This window comes from Thalassophryne amazonica, chromosome 8, assembly GCF_902500255.1.
Source record: "Thalassophryne amazonica chromosome 8, fThaAma1.1, whole genome shotgun sequence".
In the NCBI taxonomy this organism is placed as follows: domain Eukaryota; kingdom Metazoa; phylum Chordata; class Actinopteri; order Batrachoidiformes; family Batrachoididae; genus Thalassophryne; species Thalassophryne amazonica.
The window spans coordinates 30,619,883-30,643,473 of NC_047110.1; the positions used below are offsets into that span (position 1 = coordinate 30,619,883).

At 41.9% G+C, this 23,591-nt stretch overlaps 1 protein-coding gene across 1 annotated transcript in view; it reads left to right on the plus strand.

Annotated features, from left to right (window-relative positions):
- Window positions 1-3,153: 3,153 nt before the first annotated feature.
- The window catches only part of mpi (mannose phosphate isomerase), a 43,563-nt gene continuing 23,125 nt past the window's right edge, over window positions 3,154-23,591 (plus strand). Inside the window, exons 1-3 of the mRNA XM_034175931.1 lie at window positions 3,154-3,218; window positions 6,704-6,831; window positions 14,823-15,023. Of these exons, the coding sequence (XP_034031822.1) occupies window positions 3,203-3,218; window positions 6,704-6,831; window positions 14,823-15,023 (345 nt within the window). The 5' untranslated portion in view covers window positions 3,154-3,202. The remainder of the gene's footprint in view (window positions 3,219-6,703; window positions 6,832-14,822; window positions 15,024-23,591) is intronic.

Consider the following 23,591-nt stretch of genomic DNA (forward strand, 5'->3'; position numbering starts at 1 on the left):
AGTTGGAGGAGTTGGCATCTCCACTCCTCACTTCTGACTTACTAAGTATAACACTTGACACTGCACGTCCTCCAGTTTTTCCTCTGCACTCTGAGAGTATTTGGATTTATTCCTACAAGAGGATTTCTGTGAGTTGCTGACTGTTTGCTGGGTGTTCACACACCCACCCTAACCTGTTTTTGTTCCTGCCAGCAGTACTAGGTCTGTCAGCCACGAGCGATGTCCACCTGGGGGAATCAGGACTTGGCGGCTCTGGTGTGTTGCAGGTCTTCGTTGGCGGTGGAACTTCGTGGGTCCCGGCTCTTCTCTGGTTAGGCATCTCCTACCCTCGGGCCTGCCCATGCGTCACCTTTTTGGTTACTGATTGACTTACTTGACTACTAGGCACATGAGTCAACACGAACACAGCTAGAGTGCTGAGACCACAGTCACAAAGATTACATTAGTTACACATGATGCTTTCATGGTTTAAAATCTTGCAGGGCAGCAAGGACCCCCTGCTCAAGCCAGCACATGTCCAGGCCCATTTGAAGTTTACCAGTGACCATTTGGATGATCCAGAGGAGGCATGGGAGAAGGTCAGATGAGACCTAAATAGAGCTTTTTGGAAGCAACTCCACTTACCATGTTTAGAGGATGAGAACAACCCCAAGAAAACCATCCCAGCGAAGCATTAGGGTGGAAACATCATACTCTGGGGGTGCTCTTCTGCAAATGGGACAGGATGACTGCACCGTATTGAAGGGAGGATGGATGGCGTCATGTATTGCGAGATTTTGGCAAGCAATGGGTCATGGCTGGGTCTTCCAGCATGACAATGACCCCAAAGACACAGCCAGGGCAACTAAGGAGGGGCTCCGTAAGAAGCATTTCAAGGTCCTGGAGTGGCCTGGTCAGTCTCCAGACCTGAACTCAATAGAAAATCTTTGGAGGGAGCTGAAACTCCAAACCTGAAAGATTTGGAGAAGATCTGTATGGAGGAGTGGACCAAAATCCCTGTTGCAGTGTGTGACAACTTGATCAAGAGCTCCAGGAAATGTCTAACCTCTGTAATAGCAGACAAATGTTTCTGTACCAATTGTTAAGCTCTGTTTTTCTAAGGGGTCAAATACTTAAATACTAAAATGCAAATTAATTATTTAAAAATCATACAGTGTGATTTACTGGATTTTTTTAGATTCTGTCTCTCACAGTTGAAGTGTACCTACGATAAAAATTACAGACCTCTCATTCTTTGTAGGTGGGAAACCCTGCAAAACTGACAGGGGGTCAAATACTTATTTTCCCCAATGTATATCTACACTCAACAAAAATATAAACGCAACACTTTTGGTTTTGCTCCCATTTTGTATGAGATGAACTCAAAGATCTAAAACTTTTTCCACATACACAATATCACCATTTCCCTCAAATATTGTTCACAAACCAGTCCAAATCTGTGATAGTGAGCACTTCTCCTTTGCTGAGATAATCCATCCCACCTCACAGGTGTGCCATATCAAGATGCTGATTAGACACCATGATTAGTGCACAGGTGTGCCTTAGACTGCCCACAATAAAAGGCCACTCTGAAAGGTTCAGTTTTATCACACAGCACAATGCCACAGATGTTGCAAGATTTGAGGGAGTGTGCAATTGGCATGCTGACAGCAGGAATGTCAACCAGCTCATTTATTGAATGTTCATTTCTCTACCATAAGCCGTCTCCAAAGGTGTTTCAGAGAATTTGGCAGTACATCCAACCAGCCTCACAACCGCAGACCACATGTAACCACACCAGCCCAGGACTTCCACATCCAGCATGTTCACCTCCAAGATCGTCTGAGACCAGCCACTCGGACAGCTGCTGAAACAATCGGTTTGCATAACCAAAGAATTTCTGCACAAACTGTCAGAAACTGTCTCAGGGAAGCTCATCTGCATGCTCGTCGTCCTCATCGGGGTCTCGACCTGACTCCAGTTCATCGTCGTAACCAACTTGAGTGGGCAAATGCTCACATTCGCTGGCATTTGGCACGTTGGAGAGGTGTTCTCTTCACGGATGAATCCCGGTTCACACTGTCCAGGGCAGATGGCAGACAGCGTGTGTGGCGTCGTGTGGGTGAGCGGTTTTCTGATGTCAATGTTGTGGATCGAGTGGCCCATGGTGGCGGTGGGGTTATGGTATGGGCAGGCGTCTGTTATGGATGAAGAACACAGGTGCATTTTATTGATGGCATTTTGAATGCACAGAGATACCGTGACGAGATCCTGAGGCCCATTGTTGTGCCATACATCCAAGAACATCACCTCATGTTGCAGCAGGATAATGCACGGCCCCATGTTGCAAAGATCTGTACACAATTCTTGGAAGCTGAAAATGTCCCAGTTCTTGCATGGCTGGCATACTCACTGGACATGTCACCCATTGAGCATGTTTGGGATGCTCTGGACCGGCGTATACGACAGCGTGTACCAGTTCCTGCCAATATCCAGCAACTTCGCACAGCCATTGAAGAGGAGTGGACCAACATTCCACAGGCCACAATTGACAACCTGATCAACTCTATGCGAAGGAGATGTGTTGCACTGCATGAGGCAAATGGTGGTCACACCAGATACTGACTGGTATCTCCCCCAATAAAACAAAACTGCACCTTTCAGAGTGGCCTTTTATTGTGGACAGTCTAAGGCACACCTGTGCACTAATCATGGTGTCTAATCAGCATCTTGATATGGCACACCTGTGAGGTGGGATGGATTATCTCAGAAAAGGAGAAGTGCTCACTATCACAGATTTTGACTGGTTTGTGAACAATATTTGAGGGAAATGGTGATATTGTGTATGTGGAAAAAGTTTTAGATCTTTGAGTTCATCTCATACAAAATGGGAGCAAAACCAAAAGTGTTGCGTTTATATTTTTGTTGAGTGTATCTATCTATCTATCTATCTATCTATCTATCTATCTATCTATCTATCTATCTATCTATCTATCTATCTATCTATCTATCTATCTATCTATCTATCTATCTATGTGTGTGTGTGTTTGCATTATATATTCACTTAAATGATGATGATAACATATATGTATTATAGATAAGATATACAATAGATAAAAGCTAAAGGTCTTGCGTTCATTCATTTATATTTATTTATTTATTTGTCAGTCTCGTGGGCTGTCGTCGTGACGTCACTGTTGCTCCGGTAGCTGACGTCGCAAACATGGAGGAAGTAAAAGGTGGGTGAGATTTTCCGCCTCGTAAATGTTAGAAATCCTTAGTTGCAGCGAAGTTTTTTTTTTTTTTTTTTTTTTTTTACCACATTTAGGTATCTGACGCCGCAGTACTTTATTTATTTTATTTTATGTTTTTGTGTGAGACTCCACGTATGTGACAGTGTTGAAGGAAGGGTTCGTTGTATCAGCGCATGTCCACATCATTGTTATAAACCGGAGGAGGCTGCGTTTGTTTCTTCTGACGTACATTACCTTAGATTGATCCGGTAAAAGTAATTGTTATTTAAGGTTGTGATTGATAATAATCGCAATTCCGTCTTCAGAAGGTTTTGATAGTCTGACCGTGACACTGGGTTTCTGAAACATTTTCACTGCCAACATTTTATGCCCTTGTTCGAGTCATTTTCCTCTCGAGTCGATCGATAGATTAATCATAATAAATTGATGCGATGTGTAATAATAATGACTGCATTTCCCACGTTCGCTAGTATTGTCCATAGACTGTATGGCATCATCATATTTGTTTAGCGCTGTGTGTGAACTGGACAATGGTAAATGGACTGCATTTATATAGCGCTTTTCCATCTGCATCAGACGCTCAAATCGCTTTACAATAATGCCTCACATTCACCCAAAAATGTCAGGGTGCTGCCATACAAGGTGCTCACTACACACTGGGAGCAACTACGGGATTAAGGACCTTGCCCGAGAGCCCTTGGTGATTTTCCGGTCAGGATGGAATTTGAACCGAGGATCCTCTGGTCTCAAGCCCAACGCTTTAAGCACTAGACCATCCCCTCCTGTCTCTGAATTTTTTTTTTTTTTTTTTGCGCTCCCAAAACCATTTTTGAGCTGGGCGCCTTGCAAAGTAGTTTACATGATTCAAGATTAGTGTTAGGGTTCAGTTTTTCTTAAATTGTTCATTTGGAAATTTTAAAATATTGTCCAATTCTGAAATATTTCGCTTTCATATATTGCACAGAACATATGCAATTCCATACATAGGCAAAGCTTTTTTTTTTTTTTTCTTTTTTTTTTTTGTGTGTGTGAATGGATGGGAGGGGTTAATAATGATTACTTTTGTCACAAGTTCATGTTTATATGTTTGAATTTTCATTTGTTTTACAATAAGAGTAGGCTTCTGGTTCAAGGCCACCCCTGCCCATTCTCTATGTAATGTGGAGTTGTCAGGAATGTCATCCATCTACATCAAAATACAGATTAACCACAGATCTGCCGTGACCAATCAATCACAAATATTTTAATATGAATATGAGCTTTGGATGAAATCTATAGCCACACTGGTCGTGGCGATATTGTGGCAAATGTGTTCTTGGGCTGTTTTAACTTTGACCAATCTGTTCCAACAATTAATTCATCTGGAGATACTAAACAAGTAATATTCCCACCAAGTTATTGTGTTCACACACAGACACGCATAGGAGTGATTACAATACCTTGCAGCCGGTGCATGCAGGATGAATGTTGTTAAAATATTAAAGAAGCCACAGAATGGTTGAACTACTGGGGGAACACTTGAAGAGTGGATGCCCCCATGAAGGCACAACAAGCTTCACATTTTGCGTTGGATTTAACACCATGAATGGGATACATGCAACAGTCTCACAGCAGTTCGTGGTGGCATTACGAAAAGTACATTAATCTATGTGTTTGTCACGGGGCAAGAAAATGGGGCTTTTTTTGTGACAGGGGCACAATTTCATTTTGTGACTGGGTGGGTGACAGGGGGGTATAGGGTTGGTTATGGTTAGGTTTAGGGGAGGGGACACACTTAACGCTATGGTTACGGTTAGAGTTAAGAGAAGCGGGAGGATTCTAAATGGCAAAATGAAAAAAAAAAAACGTGTCACAAAAATGGGATGCTTTTCGTGGTGGGGGCATGAAAGAAACATTGTGACACTGGGCTGGATACATGACAGATTTAATCAAGGTCAGTGTTTTTTTTCCCAGAGATTGATCACCATTGTGAAAAATGCTTTACCTGCCTTTGTTGAAGGAAAAAAAAAAATGAAAACAGAGCCACATCTTGGGCCAACATCATTTATAAAACTCATCATTCACAATGTTTTGTGGAGATTGATTGAAGACTTTACTGGCAATCCTGCCAACAAACAAACACTAGTCATTACTTAGCCTTCATTGTGGAAGTAAAAAAAAAAAAAAAAAGATCATAAATGTCAAGAGCCCAAGGTGTTGCTTTCAGATTCTATATTTTGTTTATTGGTCAGCCTGTACCCAGTGAGAGCAATCCCAGACTGCAGAACAGTACCACCAGTACGTTGATTCGCATAATCACTGTGGCAAGGGTTTTTTTCCCTCTTACTCACCAGATCTACATAAACCATTTGATTTGGATCATTTTATACAGTTTGGTGGACAGCAGGGGTGGTGGCCAAGTGGTTAATGCGCTTGGTTTCAGTTCAGAAGGCTCCGGGTTCAAATCCCACCCCTGCCACATTTCTCCATGTAATGTGGAGTTGCGTCAGGAAGGGCATCCGGCGTAAAACCTGTGCCAATTCAACATGCAGATCCAACTTGGATTTGCTGTGGCGACCCCGAGTGCAAACAAGGGAGCAGCCAAAGGGACTTACTTATACAGTTTGGTGGACACTAAGGAGAGGATATTTCCTCATTTACATTTTTATGAATGGCAGTGTAGACAAAATACTGAAAATGTTGTGACCTCTCAAAATTGTCCCTTTTAAAAATTCTGGAGTAATTGGGATGCAGTGTGGGAATCATCCTGAATCCTTTTGTCTTTGAAATGATTGGGCCACTGAAGAACAGAATACGAGTGACTCAGTCAGTTGTGTGCTTTAATAAAATTAATTTAATTAAAATTCCGAATCATTCTCAATACATACTGAAGAATAATTTGTTTGCATGTCATTTAATTGTAACTGTTATTAAGGATCCATAATTTTGTTATTACCACCACCAAGGAGGTCATTTTTTTTGTCTGTTAGCAAGATAAATCATAAAGAATTGAATGGATGTCAATGAAATTTGGTGAGCAGTTGGATAATTTTCCAGGAAATAAGTGGCGGTATCTTGGAGGTGATCCAGAATATACCTGTTTTCTGCGACCGAGATCCAAAAGAATGTTTGGCACATGGCAACAATGAAAGATGTGAATGATGTTGATGAATTTTGGTGAGCAGATGGATAATGTCCTAGAAAATTAGAGATTTTACTTTGATCTGGAACCTTTTTTTTGGAACATGATTGATTGTTTGATATGTGGCCTTTGCAAAGACATGTGGTCTCTGACTGCCTCATCATATCTTGATGTTTTATGTGGGTGCTTTGTAAATTTTCATCCTGAAAGTTCTAGGTAAATTCTAATAATGATAATGAATGCTTTACCCAAATATTAGCATATTTCTGCTGTTCCATTGGACGTTTGGCTCAGTATAAATCAAAAATGTTTTAGCAAGGAAGTCTGACTGAATTTCTTCCCTCCGTAGTGTTTCCACTGACCTGTGCAGTACAGAATTATGCTTGGGGGAAGGTGGGACTGGACAGCGAGGTGGCCAAACTGGTGGCTAGTGGAGACCCACTAGCTGTGATAGAGGACAACAAACCTTATGCAGAGGTAAGACAGATTGACACTGGAGAATACGTGAAAAAATCTGTTGGACATTTGACCACCAGTTGTAGTTTGTAATCTCCCAAAAACACTTTTGAAATTATTTTTTTAATCAAATTACCAAGTCAGTGTATTCTGAGGTTACACTTAAAAAATTTTTCTTGCAGTGATTATCTTCTAACGAGTGATTAGTATTATTTTTATTATTGTTATTTAGGTTAACTTGCATTGGTATCATGTATTGCATATATTTGGATAAGTGCATTCTGGGTGTGAAGAATAATTCATAATAATTTTGCCATGGAACCACAATGCTGGTTTCTCTTGTGGGCACCTGTGTAGACTGATCCTCTGCCACGATGTTTAATTATCTCTGGTGATTGGCACCTGATGCGCCAGTCAGCTGTGAACTATCCATTCTCAGTGAGATTGCAAATGTGGTTACAGAAGAGGGCAGATAAAACTGCAGGAGTCTGTGGTATTCCCTGTGATGGACTGGCAGCCTGTCCAGAGTCTACCCCGCTTCTCGCCCAATGAACGCTGGTATAGGCTCGAGCTCCCCGTAACCCTTAATTGGAATAAGCAAGTATAAAAAATGAATCTGTGGCAGAGAAGAGAACACTGGACAAACTGCTGGACATTATGGATGATGCCAGTCACCCTTTGCACACCGTCATAAGCAACCAGAGGAGCCTCTTCAGCCACAGACTGCTCCTTCCCAAGTGCTGGACCAACAGACTGAAAAACTCCTTTGTCCTTTAGGCCATCAGACTGTACAACTCCTCACTCAGGGGGAGGAGGAGTATCAGGAAATGGGAATGAGATTGAGAGGAACAGTAGCAGCCAGTAAACCAGTATTGCTGAGTATGTCTGGTATCTATATTGTGCATCTATATTTATATTTGCAAACTGTTTTTCTTTTTTCTGTTTTGATACTCTGTGTCCTTCTTACCCTGTGTGCTGCTATACAATTCTGCTGGAACCTCAATTTCCCTGAGGGAGTCTTCCCAAAAGATCAGTAAAGTTCTATCTAATGTAATCTATTCGGGTTGAACTTCTTCACGTAGGTGGAGATGTTGTTCTCCTGAGAGGGAGGGGACATAATGAGAACTCACAGGATCCCCTAAGGTGCTGGTCAACATACACAGCCTGTACATTGCAGTGTCACAGCTTGGCAGAGTCACTGATGTCTTCTCAGTGAATTCTGGAATTTGTTAGAGGTGGTGTTCAGTGCGTGGTTGAGGGAGGAGTCAGAGTAGCTTGGTTTACAACTGTCCTGTCATGTTAGCTTCCAGGTCTCAGCCATCATGTATGTAATTGTGGCAAGATTCATTTATCTCTGTAGTGACATTCTGGAGTCTGGGAAGTCAGTCAATGAGGTTGAGAGACATCTGATAATATCTTATGGAGTCATGAGGTCACTGGACAGAGATCTTTGTGGTGGTGATATCTTTGCTGGAGAACAGAAGTCCACATCTTTAGGGCTCGAGTGTTTCCTGTCTGATTGTATAGCTGTGACACTTGGACTCTTACCACTGACCTTAGGCGATGACGGCATATCTTTGGTACGAGGTCTCTCCAGAGAATCCTTGCATCCAACTGGAATGAATTTGTTTGAAATGAAATGAGAAATGACTTGGATGTGGCATACTACCTCCATGCTGAGATAATGTCAGCTGAGATGGTACAGCAATGTGATGCACGATCCAGTGCACCGGTACCTCAGTGCGGAGGACTGCAGTCACTGGAAAAGGCCAAAAAGGCAGCCATGTCACCTGGTTGTGGCAGATAGATGACTACATTCTGGGGTTAAGGATGGACCAGTGGCCTGCCTGGATGATTGCCAGAATGCTGGAAGTTGAGACTAAATGTCAGGTTTGGGAGCATTTACTGGTGGTGCATGTTGCTGCATCCACCACAGAACAGAACTATTTGCCAACTGGCAGATAGTTTTGTTCTCTCCATGCCAATCAGGAGTTATTTATTTTAACCACAGTATCTCTGCTGGGGTTGTCACACAGGTCATTCGTTCACACTCTGGCAGTGGGGCTATTTTAATGCACTGCAAGTCACAGTAAAGGTTGATCAAAATTGTTGTTGTGCTTACGCCAACCACATAGTATTTGACTCTGCAGTACTGCTGTCACTTTTTATTTATTCACGTGAATGCAAAACCTAAGCAGTAAGTAAGACACTTTATTTCTCTTTAGTACTATAAATCAGACATGGGATTATTTAGTCATGAACCTTTTGTGTGTTGTTGTTGTTTTTTTTCCATTTTACCAGTTCCAGTCCAGTGTTGTATTTGTATTTGTTTTTCACAAGTAAAAAAAAGTATTGAGTGCTCATCGAGGATTTTGAGACCTCTTTATCCAGAATGTAAGTCAGTCTATTGCTGACCAGGTTCATGTTAACCTGTGTTGAACTGCATCCGATAAGTCTCTGTTAGCGCACATGACTGTGTATCTACAATTAATTGTTAACCATGCATATGCTTTCTATGGCAGTGTTATACTGTAGTACACACAATACAGTATAGTAGACACTTTTTCACCCATTATCACTTTATGCGTGCATACACAGAGAAGACTTTGACAGTCAATTGCTCTAGAAGTATTTTGTGGTTAAACTTGTAAAACAAACATTGAAATTGTCTGCAATGGTAATAGTATAGGTGTTGGATAGCAAAAGTGTAAATAGTGGATAAATTAGCCCAACCCACCCTGCTTTAGTAGATGGTGGCTCAACAACAATAAAAGCTATGGCCTTGTACTCACCAAAGTAAAAAGGGAGCATAACAAAGACAAAGTGAAATTGTGGTGGATCTTGATGTGCCAGAATAATTTAAGGAATATGCCGACAGCTGTGACTGCTCCGCCAATCACATTAGCTAAAGTTAAGGACCACAGTTAAGCTGGCAGCCACTGTCTTAAACATGACATCCAGTACATGAGATGAAATGCACAACAGAAGAGGGAAGTAAAACCAGAATTGCCTGAACACTGGCACCTGCTGGACAATTCAGGAATGTGTATCCATATCAAATTTTGTTTCATATTTTACACACTACAGTCAGTGCAGGGTCTGTATGTGCAGTAGCTCGTACATTGCTTGGGAGCACTACACTTATAAATAATGCCAGAGACCCCATTTACCCTGCCCCCCCCCACACACACACACACACACACACACAAAGTACAGATTGATGATCCCTGTACTGAACGGTCCTGTACATCTGCATGCTTTGCACAGCCCCATTCCACTATGTTATATTTATTTGACAGTGAACATAATTTTTCCCATTTTGTCTATTTCAAGATTCAAAGATTCAAACAACTTTATTGATCCCTAAAAGGGCAATTCATATCACTCCCAATTACCTCAGACAAAAATACAGCAATTAATCCACAATTATTACTTGTAATAATGGCACACATCAAAATTAAACAATCACACATATACATTTGATTGTTTATGTACGCTAAACTTTGAAACAGTCCATCATCCGAATTGAGGCAATGTGAGTGTAGGTTGCAGCAGCTTCATGCTGCGCAACCAAGCTTGGGCTTGGAGGTGGGAGGTTGCTGCAGCCGTACCGCATGGCCTCCTGGAGTGGGAAGTAGTGGCAGTGCCTGAGGCTGGGGTGGGGTAGAGGTTGGGACAGAAACACAAAGGAGGGGTAGGGATGGGGGGGCTTGTGTCATGTGTGCAGATGACTTCATATCAGTCTCTGTCTGTGTGTGCGTAGAGTCGAGTGGCTGTAGGGGAGGGCAGATGAGTTCCTATCAGTTTGTGTGTGTGTGTGTGGGGGGGGGTGTCAGATGAAGAGGGAACCAAATGCTTCACCAAGGCCGTTGAAATCCTTCTGGAGGAAAACAGGGGGGTATTGTGACCTTCAGTAGCTGATAAGGCTGCCATGGTTGGGTTAGGCAGTGAGACACAGAATTCCAATACGGCCTCTCTTTAACTATCCAGATCCAATTGGGAATATTCACTGGTCTCCAACATCAATTCCTTTGCAGGGCAGGTAATTGCTCCGAGATGGTTTCCAACTTGGGTTTAAGTTCAAAAGTTAATGCAGTCTGAGATTATACTGCCTTGCCCACTTCCCTAATCATGACGGACAGATGTGGGGTTGTGGTTTTGGTAGCAGCCTTCTTACCAATTTTCTGATCAGTCAGGGCAGTGCATAATCCAAGCAGCAAAAGACCTCCTACCATAAAGACAAATAAGAATAAATCCTCAACGTCTTCCACGGAGAGTGGTGCCAGGCATCAGATGCACCACTTCTCCCAGGCATCAAGAACATAGCCTGCAGGATAGGTTCCATCTGGGCACACAGGGTCCCCCAGCCCTGATTCCTTATTGAAAAAAATGGTGTCAGTAGCGTTGAGAGACCAGCTGATTAATTCCATTGTTGCTCCAAATATAGTTTGAAGAATATACAGTCTGGTGAAGTTGGGACTTTTGAAGGTTGGGGCAGAGATAGAGAAAAACACAGAAGGAGAGGAGAGAGGAGGAGATGCAACCACCTTTTCCAGAGTACCAAGCAAAAGCCAAGATGCTATTTTATTTTTTCACTTCTTACAGAAGTATTTTTTTCCTTTTCTTTTTATTGTTGTTTATGCACCAATGACACCAGGTCAAATTCCTTGTATGTGAGAACTTACTTGGCAATAAATTTGAATCTGATTCTGAGTATCACACTAATTAAACTAGAAAGAGGTTGGACTGTGCTTGTGTCAAAATACAGGATAAAACAGGATGAGTTTTTGTTTAGTTTACATGTACTTTGTATTCAGTGGGAGTCTTCTTTGTATTCTAGTTAGTTTTATGTTTGGTCAGCCAATTCAGATTCTTCTTGAACTTCATATTCTAACATGTCTATTGGTGTGGCAAAACTAGGCGTAAAGGGCCTTTCAGACTGCATGCACAGCGCACTGGGAATGTCGCAAGCGGACGTGGAAAATGTGCAGTTTTCTACATCACTCTGTCTTCTGGAGGATGAATAAGTGTCACAGTTGCCAGGTTTATGAAGACTTGTATGATCCCGAAAAAAGAATGAAATAAAAAGTGAAATGCTTAGTCTGCGAGTCATAACCACAAGATTACCAGCGAAAAGTAGAAGAATGAGTGACGGACATCACCCTGCTGGAAGGTGCTTTTTTGTTGTGTTGCCAGCTTGGCGACTTTCCAAACTCTCTTGACGACTTATTTTCTCAAAAGCGACTAGTGACAAATCTAGCTACTTTTCCTGGCGTCACTGGAGACTTTTCTGGTGTTTGGCAACTCAAAAGTGAAAACACGTATTGCTATAGTCTCTGTTCTCACCGAGCGGCAGCGGGTCTGCCCACCTCCGCTGCAGCTGCAAAGCACTGAGCAGAGGGAGATGTACAGTCCTCCGCGTTCAAACACGCACACACATTCCCAAGGTAGATGAATGAATGAAAACATACATATGTATGTAACCTCTCTCATTGGTTCTGCTGTGATAGTAGCATTCCATCAGTCCATGTTATCAGTCCTTGTCCGTGTACATCTTGTTCCAGTAGCCCATTTCCCATCGGTGTGCCCTGGTTCGTCAATAGCTGAGGTGGACCTTATTAGCCCGGGCATTGTCTTAGCTGGTCTGGCTTTATTTATTTATATGGCTGGGCAAGGATTAGTGAGCATCAGAGCCACAATCCAGGATGAGATGAGGAGCATCTATGAATACATTAGAAAGATGGACCCTCATGATCAGCTGCTACAAGAATGCCTCAGGCAGTGGAAGACAGATGGTGATAAGCAACAGGAGGAGGAGATATCATGGAAGACCAAGCCCCTCCATGGGATGTACCATAGACAGATAGAGGAAGTTGCTGACATCAAGAAGAGCTACCAGTGGCTAGAAAAGGTCCTGTCTAAAGGACAGCACAGATAATCTGATCATGGCAGCATAAGAACAAGCCCTAAGCACCAGATCCATAGAGGCAGGAGTCTGCTAGAGCCAACATGACCCAAGTTCCAGGCTGTACAATTGTGCCCCAGAGACAGTCCAGCACATAGTAGCAGGATGCAAGCTGGGACACTGAGAGGCACCACCAAGTGTTGGAAATTGTGTACAGGAACATCTGTGCTGCATATGGATTAGAAGTCCCCAAGTCTCAATGCGAGATGACACCAAAGGTGGTTAAGAAAGACAGGGCTAAGGTCCTGTGGGGCTTCAAATTCCAGACGGATGAGCAGCTGCTGCCCAACAAACAGACATATTGGTGGTTGACAAGGGAAAGAAAACTACATTTGTGATCGAGGTGACAATCCCAGCTAGGGATGGGTATTGATAAGATCTTATCTATATCGATTCCGCTTATCCATCCGATTCCTTATCGATTCCCTTATCGATACTTCTTGTGAATTTTTTGTGTACTAAAAGTAGGCTTTCCAGGTTTTCTATGTCAACAACATTTTATTGAGTCTTAAAGTAAATAAATATGAAATTGGTCACTGGATCCTTAAACTCTGGACATAAATAGAAATAAACAAAATTTGTAGTTTTTGTCAAAAACATTTCCTTTCAGACATTACTGGCATGAAAGTCTCTCCATACATCTGAGCTGAGCTCTTGCAGCTTGCTGTGCTGCACGTCAGGATGTAATTCATAAAGAATGCAGGATGTGTCATTTTGGGAGGAAGAAAAATGTTATAGTCTATTGTAGTTTGTCTGCATTACAATGTTTGGAAAGAGGTGTCATTTTATTTAAAGCGGCGATTCACTTTGAAGTTATTAATTCCAACCGGACTCTAACTTCACTCAGCAGAGAGTGGCGCAGCGTTTGGAGCTGTGCGAACAGAACGGAGGACAATTCTCTTTTCTTGACTGCAACAAGACAAGACTCCCAGTTAGTGACTTTAATCCACACAAAAGTGACTCACCATTGACATATTTTAATGGCTTTGTGAGGGGTTAAGAAGCGGAGTTGCTGCTTCTGAAGAGCAGCGAATCAAAGAACCAACAAGCCAGCGGTTCTAAGCACTGCTTCATATGGAGTCGCGCTGCAGAAGCAGTTGTTTACAGAGCTGCCGCAGGGTCTGTAATCAACGTAGAGAAATGATCATTTTCCCAAGAAACACCCTCAAAAGACGGAGATTTATGTGTGTGTGTGTGTGTGTGTGTGTGTGTGTGTGTGTGTGTGTGCGTGTGAAGCCCCTCAACTTGTTGTGGGTCTTTTCTGGGGCCTCCTCTCAATTGGATGTGCCTGGAAGTCCACCCCAGGAAGACACCTGGGGGCATCTTCATCAGGTGCCTCAACCAACTCTGCTGCCTCTTTTCGATGCGAAGAAGCAACAGCTCTACTCCAAGTCCCTCCCAGATATTCAAGCTTCTCACCCTGTCCCGGAGTGTAACCCAGATACTTGACAGAGAAATCTTATTTCCTGTATCCTTGACCTTGTTCTTCTAGTCATTACCCAAAGCTCATGACTTTAGGTGAGGATATGCTCGTAAATTGAGAGTCTTGTTTTCTGGCTCAGCATTTTCTTCTCCACAATGGTTTGGTATAGATTCTCATGATAATTTTTCATGTTGTTATCTAATGACTCGGAGCTCATGCACATTGGAGTGGTTTGCATGGGTTGTGTCAGGCACAGCATTTGGAATAAATTTTGTCCCAAATCAACATGTGGGTCCATATATGATCTGCTGTGATGACCCTGAGCAATAACTGGAGCTGCCAAGAAAAAATCTGCTTATGTGTAGAAGGCTAAGGACCCAAAATCCTTCTAGCTTGTGTTTAAGGAGGATTGTTGGCAGTGTTCTGGATTATCACCAAATTGTCCAGGTTTTTATCATAGTGAATATGAAGGAAACCATTGAGCAGTTGCTGAGACATACCTCTGGTCGAGAGAGACAGCCACATTAGTGATTCTAACATTCCAAAATGCTGATGTGGCCTCTTGCCCCGTGGGAGATGATCAGCAAATGAGCATTGCCAACATATTTGTTTTTTTTCTTGCAGCTGTGGATGGGCACCCACCCAAAAGGAGATGCCCAGATTAAAGACAACAGGATTGCACAGACAACCCTGAGCCAGTGGATCGCTCACTTTCCTGCCTGTCTGGGGTCTAAGGTCAAAGATGCCTTCCATGGCCAGCTGCCCTTCCTCTTCAAAGTCCTCTCTGTCAATACTGCCTTGTCCATACAGGCACATCCTAACAAGGTGAGTTTGCAGAAGCGCATGCACACCTACACTGTTCAAATTCTGCATCTCTTGATCAGTGAGTCATTAATATGTACAGCTGTATGCAAACGTTTGGGCACCCTGAATAATTTTCATGATTTTCCTTTAGAAATCATTGGTTGTCTGGATCAGCAAGTTACAGTTAAATATATCATATAGCAGATGAACACACTGATATGTGAGAAGTGAAATGAAGTTTCCAGTATTTACAGAAAGTGTGCAATAATTATTTAAACAAAATTGGGCAGGTGCATACATTTGAGCACCCTTGCCATTTTATTAATTTGAATACATTTAGCACTAATTATTGGAACACAAAATTGGTTTGGTAAGCTCATTGACCCTTGACCTCCTTACACAGGCGAATCCAATCATGAGAAAGGGTATTTAAGGTGGCCATTTGAAAATGTTTTTCCTCTTTGCATCTCTTCTAATGAGTGGCAACATGGGAGCCTCTAAACAACCCTCAAATTACCTGAAAACAAAGATTGTTCAACATCATGCTTTATGTGAAGGATACAAAAAGCTATCTCAGAGATTTCAGCTGTCAGTTCCCACTGTGAGGAACATAGTGAGGAAATGGAAGACTGCAGGCACAGTACTACTTAAGGCCCAAAGTGGCAGGCCAAGAAAAATTTCAAATAAGAAGAAGCGAAGGATGGTGAGAACAGTCATAGTCAACCCACAGAGCTGCTCCAAAGACCTACAACATGATCTTGCTGCAGATAGTGTCTGTGCATCGTTCAACTATACAGTGCACTTTGCATAAGGAGATGCTATAATGCAGAGGAAGCCTTTTTTTGCGTACACGCCACAAACAGAGTCGCTTGAGGTATGCTAAAGCACATTTGGACAAGCCAGCTTCATTTTGGAATAAGGTGCTGTGGGCTAATGAAACTAAAATTGAGTTATTTTGGCATAATAAGGGGCGGTATCCATGGCTGAAAAAGAACACAGCAGTCCAAGAAAAACACTTGCAACCTACAGTAAAATTTGGAGGTGGTTCCATCATGCTGTGTGGCTGTGTGGCCAGTGCAGGTACTGGGAATCTTTTTAAAGTTGAGGGTCACATGGATTGCAGATTCTTGAGAACAGTGTTCAAGATTCAATGACAAAGTTGAAGTTGTGCCGGGACTGGATCTTTCAACAAGACAACGACCCTAAACACTGCTCAAAATCTACTAAGGCATTCATGCAGAGGAACAAGTACAACGTACTGGAATGGCCATCTCAGTCCCCAGATCTGAATATTATTGAAAATCTGAGGTGTGATTTTAAGCAGGCTGGCCATGCTCGGAAACCAACAATCCTGACTCAACTGGAGATGTTTTGTAAAGAAGAATGGTCCAAAATACCTTCAACCAGAATCCAGACTCTCATTGGCAGCTATAGGAAGTGTTTAGAGGCAGTTGTTTCCGCAAAAGGAGGATATACTAAATATTGATGTATTTTTCTGTTGGGGTGCCCAAATTTATGCACCTGCCTAATTTTGTTTAAAGAATTATTGCACACTTTCTGTAAATCCTATAAACTTCATTTCACTTCTCAAATATCACTGTGTTTGTCTGCTATATGATATATTTAACTGAAATTGCTAATCCAAACAACCAATGATTTATAAAGGAAAATCATGGAAATCTTCAGGGGTGCCCAAACTTTTACATACAACTGTATATTTCGCAGACATGTACGAGCAAAGCATGTCATTTTTGAGCAAATGCTTCAGGGGAGCATTAGCATGCCTAAAACCTTTCAGCTTCTGGGGGGTGCAGAAGCCCCTCAGACCCCCCCCCCCCCCCGCCTTCTTAAGCATTTTTCTTTTTTTATCTTTCAGCTTCTGGGGGGGCTGCATCCCTCAGACTCCTGTAATTACAGCCCTCTTAACCCCCAGCCACTTTAAGCATTTTTTTTAATTTAGATGTAAATTAATATTAAACGTTTTCAGCTAGTTGACAGTAGGGCCGTATAATATGGCCAAATTATCATATCTCCATATTGTCATATCAGTATGATATACAATATGACTATGATTTCACACAAACAGCAGCAACAGTGAAAATTAAACAGTAATAATACCACAGTCATTTTGCACTCATCACAAGGTTAGGATACTGGGCCCTCCAGAAGTATTTGAACACTTGGTATTTCACACATTTTGATTTGTTTATGCCATTTCAAATACAAGAAATACAAAAAATATAAAGAATAAAAATTTCTAAAATTGTCTTCCTCAAACTGAAAGCAAATCTCTAAAAAAAAACAACTTGATAAAACTTTTAATAATAATCAGTTTTATTGCCAGTTTTCTTCAGACAAGTCAGGGGATGGAAACATTTCAGTTTCAGTATAATTTCTTTTGTATAGCGCCAAATCACAACAGAGTTGCCTCAAGGTGCTTCACACAAGTAAGGTCAAACCTACCAACCCCCAGAGTAACAGCGGTAAGGAAAAACTCCCTCTGAGGAAGAAACCTCAAGCAGACCAGACTCAAAGGGGTTATCATTCCACAGAGCAGGGGCACAAGAAGAGAAAGCTGTATGCCCTGCAGACCTCTTATTCACCCTAGGGACACAAAGTAGTCCTGCGCCCTGAGAACGCAAAGCCCGGGTTGGTATATGAGGTCTGTCAATAAAGTATAGGTCCTTTTTATTTTTTTCAAAAACTATATGGATTTCATTCATATGTTTTTACGTCAGACATGGATGAACCCTCGTGCGCATGCGTGAGTTTTTCCACGCCTGTCGGTGACGTCATTCGCCTGTGAGCACTCCTTGTGGGAGGAGTCGTCCAGCTCCTCGTCGGAATTCCTTTGTCTGAGAAGTTACTGAGAGACTGGCGCTTTGTTTTATCAAAATTTTTTCTAAACCTGTGAGACACATCGAAGTGGACACGGTTCGAAAAATTAAGCTGGTTTTCAGTGAAAATTTTAACGGCTGATGAGAGATTTTGAGGTGATACTGTCGCTTTAAGGACTTCCCACAGTGCGAGACGTCGCGCAGCGCTCTCAGGTGCCGTCGTCAGCCTGTTTCAAGCTGAAAACCTCCACATTTCAGGCTCTATTGATCCAGGACGTCGTGAGAGAACAGAGAAGTTTCAGAAGAAGTCGGTTTCAGCATTTTATCCGGATATTCCACTGTTAAAGGAGATTTTTTTAATGAAAGACGTGCGGACGGATTGCAGCGTCGGCTCGCAGCCGCTGCGACGCTCCGCCACTGGAAAAACACCTCTGTTGGAAGCCTTAAGGACAAGTTGGAACATGTCCAGCTGTTAAACAATTTCTCATATACTCAATCCACTGAAAGCCATCAAAAGCCGCCTGGATTTTACAAATGGTTATCAACACGGAGGTGTTTTTCCTGTGCCGCCGCACTGCGCCGGCTGCGTCCCGACGCGCGGACCCATCCGCACGTCTTTCATTAAAAAAATCTCCTTTAACAGCGGAATATCCAGATAAAATGCTGAAACCGACTTCTTCTGAAACTTCTCTGTTCTCTCACGACGTCCTGGATCAATAGAGCCTGAAATGTGGAGGTTTTCAGCTTGAAACAGGCTGACAACGGCGCCTGGGAGTGCTGCGCGACGTCTCGCACCGTGGGAAGTCCTTAAAGCGACAGTATCACCTCAAAATCTCTCATCAGCCATTAAAAACCATCTTAATTTTTCGAACCGTGTCCACTTCGATGTGCCTCACAGGTTTAGAAAATATTTTGATCAAACAAAGCGCCAGTCTCTCAGCAACTTCTCAGACAAAGGAATTCCGACGAGGGGCTGGACGACTCCTCCCACAAGGAGTGCTCACAGGCGAATGACGTCACCGACAGGCGTGGAAAAACTCACGCATGCGCACGAGGGTTCAAGCATGTCTGACGTAAAAACATATGAATGAAATCCATATAGTTTTTGAAAAAAATAAAAAGGACCTATACTTTATTGACAGCCCTCGTATAAGGTTTAATTAGGTCAGTTAGGTAGGGAGGTGCCAGTCCGTGAACAATTTTATAGACTAGTAGCAGAACCTTAAAATCAGATCTCACTGGGACAGGAAGCCAGTGAAGGGATGCCAAAATGGGTGTAATGTGGTCAAACTTTCTGCTTCGTGTCAAAAGTCTGGCTGCAGCATTTTGAACCAATTGGAGAGCCCTAATGCTACACTGCGGTAAACCAGAAAATAGAACATTGCAGTAGTCCAATTTAGAAGAGATAAACGCATGGATCAGGGTTTCAGCATCAGCCATAGACAGGATGGGATGAATCTTTGCTATATTTCGCAGGTGGAAGAAAGCATTCCTCGTAATATTTCTAATATGGAGGTCAAAGTACAATGTAGCATTAAAAATTACCCCAAGGTTCCTCACTTTGTCAGTGTGATGTATGACACACAAGCCTAGGCTAAGCGTTAACTGGTCAAATTGATGCCGATATCTCACTGGACCAAGAACCATCATTTCAGTCTTATCAGAGTTACTCATTACTCATATACCAATGAATACTGTTTTAGACGGGTTTTTTTTTAAAGAAGCGTTCATTTGCACTGAGTTTAATGTGATCCGGTAATAAGTTCCATTCATGCATACCCCTAAATGTGACAGTGTTCTTAATGGCATTGGTTCTAGCTACAGGTAACGTAAAGTTTCCCACCACAGCATGTCTGGTTCTGTACGTATGATTTTCTGAACTAAAAGAAAAATTTCTAAACAAAATATAAGGTAACTTAGTGACAATAATCTTTCTAACAAAAATGATCAGCGAATATAAAAGTCTATCTTTGACTAACAACCAGTTTAATTTTTTTAAGCATTGTGATGATATTTGTCCTATAACTGCATCTAAGTGCCACAGGAGCAGCCCTATTCTGAATAATTTATCTATTTATCATTTGTCCAGTAGCATTTGACCAAACTACTGGGCAATAGTCCAAATATACTAATAGTAGTGCGTTAATAGCATACTTCTTTGTAGTGCAACTTAGAAACCTTGCATGTCTTCTCATCATTGATATACCACTGCCCATTTTTACAAAATATTATTAATATGTTTTTCCATGATAATTTAAAGGCTACCACTAAACCCAGCAGCTTGGTCTCATGCACTTGATTTATTATCACATTATTAATCCTAATGTCTAATATGGGGTTTTTCATAACAACACAGCTAGATCCAATAACCATACAGTTAGTCTTTTCTGCATTCAACACTAACTTGTTAGATGTTACCCACTCAACTACATTATGCAATTCCATATTTAAAACAGTTTCAAGATCATTGAGTGAGCGTGCTGATGTATAAATGGTTGAATCATCTGCATACATTACTATACTAGCTTTATGTAAAATTTATGGTAAATTATTCATAAAAAGTGTAAATAATAATGGGCCGAGGCAACTCCCTTGTGGCACTCCGCATGATACCTTTCTGGTGTTAGAAAAACTGCCATTAAAAAACACTGTCTGTGTTCTGTTAGATAAGTAACTATAGAACCAAGTCAGAGCTGATAGCTCAAAACCATAACAAGCAACTTTTTCCAATAACAAATCATGGTCAATAATATGAAAAGCAGCAGAGATCAAGAAACACAGTACCAACTATGTTCTTCTTTTCAACCTCTCTGAACCAATCATCCGACATATGAGTCAACACCGGGGCAGTGGAGTGACTCTTTCTTTACTGTTGGGTATTTTCTCCTCCAAACATTTTTAAACCTTTAACAAGACAAACAGAGTCAAGAAACACCAGTGAGACAGAAAGTCAAATATTACGCGCGGAGTGCGGCCAGGCTGTACACCAAGGCTACACTAAAGTCTGGCCTGCTTTTCCGCTCTTTTTATTAAGAGACGCCCTCATCACATAAACAAGAAACTTGTCCTAAGGGTGGGGGTAATGACGCAAGACAAGTTTCTTCCCATAACATAAACGCATACGTCAAGTGCAGCTGTAAGGAAGAACACTTCAGGTCAGCACATCTCGTTCGTCTGTTGCAGTTATCAGCTGTTTTGCATCTGCCTGGAACACTAAGCATCACAATCAGTCAAAATTCAACCTTCAGTTCTTTTACTCCCAGTCGTTAGCGGCTACGAAAACAAAGTTATGTTATAACAATAAGTACATCCAGTCCTTCATTCCCAGTTCAGATTGACCCCAGAGTGCTAAAACAAAATTGAATTCTCAGGATTGCATTAAGACAGGTGCAAAACAGCACATCTCCGTTCTCATGAGAAAGAAGACAAAGCTAAAACAAGGTTGAATAACACGTACGTTCTCAGGGTGAAGTGCAAAACAGCACAACACCGTTCTCATGAGAAAGAAGACAAAGCTACAAATGTTTAACAGTGATAACATATATATATATATATATATATAAAATCCTTAACATTTCCCACCTGTTTATCACCTGTTAAACGTATAGCAGGCATCACCCAGCTTAGTTAGTTAGTTTATTAACTTAGTTTATTCTGTCCACGTTTTTATTAATTGAACACCACCAACAGATGGAAGATTTGAATCCAGCTGCTATTTGATCAACCAGTTTATACTCGTCAGGCACTCCTCTGGGGACTCCTATTGCGTCAATATATGTTGGATTTCCTACTCCTTTCCAATCTCTTTTTACTCTATGTCTGGCTATGCCTTTCTGCCAATCCTCAGGAATAAGAGGCTGCATATGTCGTAACGTCTTCAGGGGTCATGGGTAACAATAATGATATTAATGCACAATAACCTGACACATTTCGTGGCAGTCTATCAAAGATTCTGTTATCACCACACCACCACCATACATCACTCCTACCGACTGGTATAAATGAACCGTTTTTCTGTATTATTCGACTACACCACTTGTCTTATTACTTTTTCAGCTAAAGCTTCATAGGCTAAGAGTGTGTTAACTCATCACGTCAACAGTTCAAGCTTGAACTGGAGTTGTGAGCTTTTCAATATCATCATAATTCTCAGTACAGTCATTACAGTTTTCTCCACTAAGGTCTGACTGTTTCAATGCTTGATATTTTGGCATAGTTTGTTGGAAGGCCAGATTACGCTGTACAAATGTATTTGACACCATTTTCAATAGTAACTGCCAACATGGTCCTGAAGTCAACCAGGACCAGGGATTCCACCGGTTCACGGCTAGGGTGTCTTTATGCATTGCATCACGAAGTTCATTCAGCTCCTCCAATGCGTCCTGCATATCCACTGAATGAATGGAGTCTGGGATGAAAGTACAGCATGTTGTGTTCAGCAGAACACAAACTCCTCCCTGTGAACCAGTAAGCAAGTCTAAAACCATGCGATTTTGCATCACCATGGTACGTAAAGCATCTATTTCAGTGTTTTGAGCTGCTACTATTTTTTTTGTTACATTCATGAACAGACCCAATCAATAATTCAGAGTTTCAATCATTAATGAATTTTTTCCCACTCCTATCCAGGGGAACAATGAATGTGCTATTTTATCTCCTACAGACCACAATTTTTTGGTCCTTTAGTACATCCGAGCCCCACATGTGATTATGTGGTAACACATCTGGGTATATCAATCTCCTCCGTCTGGTGCTGCCATTCTTCTCTGTGGAGGTCTTACCACATATGTATGGTCAGTCACCTGGGTAGGTGCACACACACCACCCCAATTTGGTGGGAGACTCATGTACAGTCTGGAACCATAAAGCCAATAGATGTCATCATACACCGGAGTACCATTTACAGGTGGTAGCAAAACTTACTAACATAAGCACATGATTCATCCGTTCCCCATGGACAGGAGCCTGTATAATTACATCCCCGTCCAATGTGATGAAGATAAGTACCATCCACATATTATGTTTTGGTTAGGCTTAAATTATTTGATAAAACATACGTTTGGGTACACAGACGTTTCTTAATTTTACCTACATTTTTATTCCCTGTCCCGTAAAAGCAAATTGGGAATGGCCGTTGTGATGACAATTTAACGTGATGATATTTTTGCGTTTCCCTTCAGTCTAGTCAATGGAGCAGCACTTGGGCACGCTTGTACGTCCTCTGTTGAAATCCCTATCATATAAGTGGTTGCACTGAGGCAAGTGGTGTTACATCTTATCAGATTTGCTGAGAACTGCTGCCCCCGAAATACAGTTTGATTATGCATCCGTATGATAAGACATTCTGTCACCCTAGCAGGGTACGGTTTAGCCGTCAGAGCTGGGTGTGTTGAGGATATAGGTATTTGCGAACAAACATAATAATTAGTAACGTAATTCCATAGCCAATAAATGAACATATCTGTACCACATATTAGTATGGTATATATGAGGGTGTCCATCTGTCTCGTTCACATTATGAATAAACCTCTTCTGATGTTGCTTGCGTTGTTCTCTGGCTCGGTCCACAGTGAGCTGCAATTCTTGGGTCAACCACCAGGCCAGGAATCCGAGGAGCACGAAACACACTAAGATCACAACACAACCGGCTGCCCTACCAACAGTCCGGCAGCGGCGGCGCTGAGCACGCCGCTCCGGGGTCTGCTGTAGTTCAGTCATGATTGCTAGGATACAGTGTTGTTAACCACCTCAC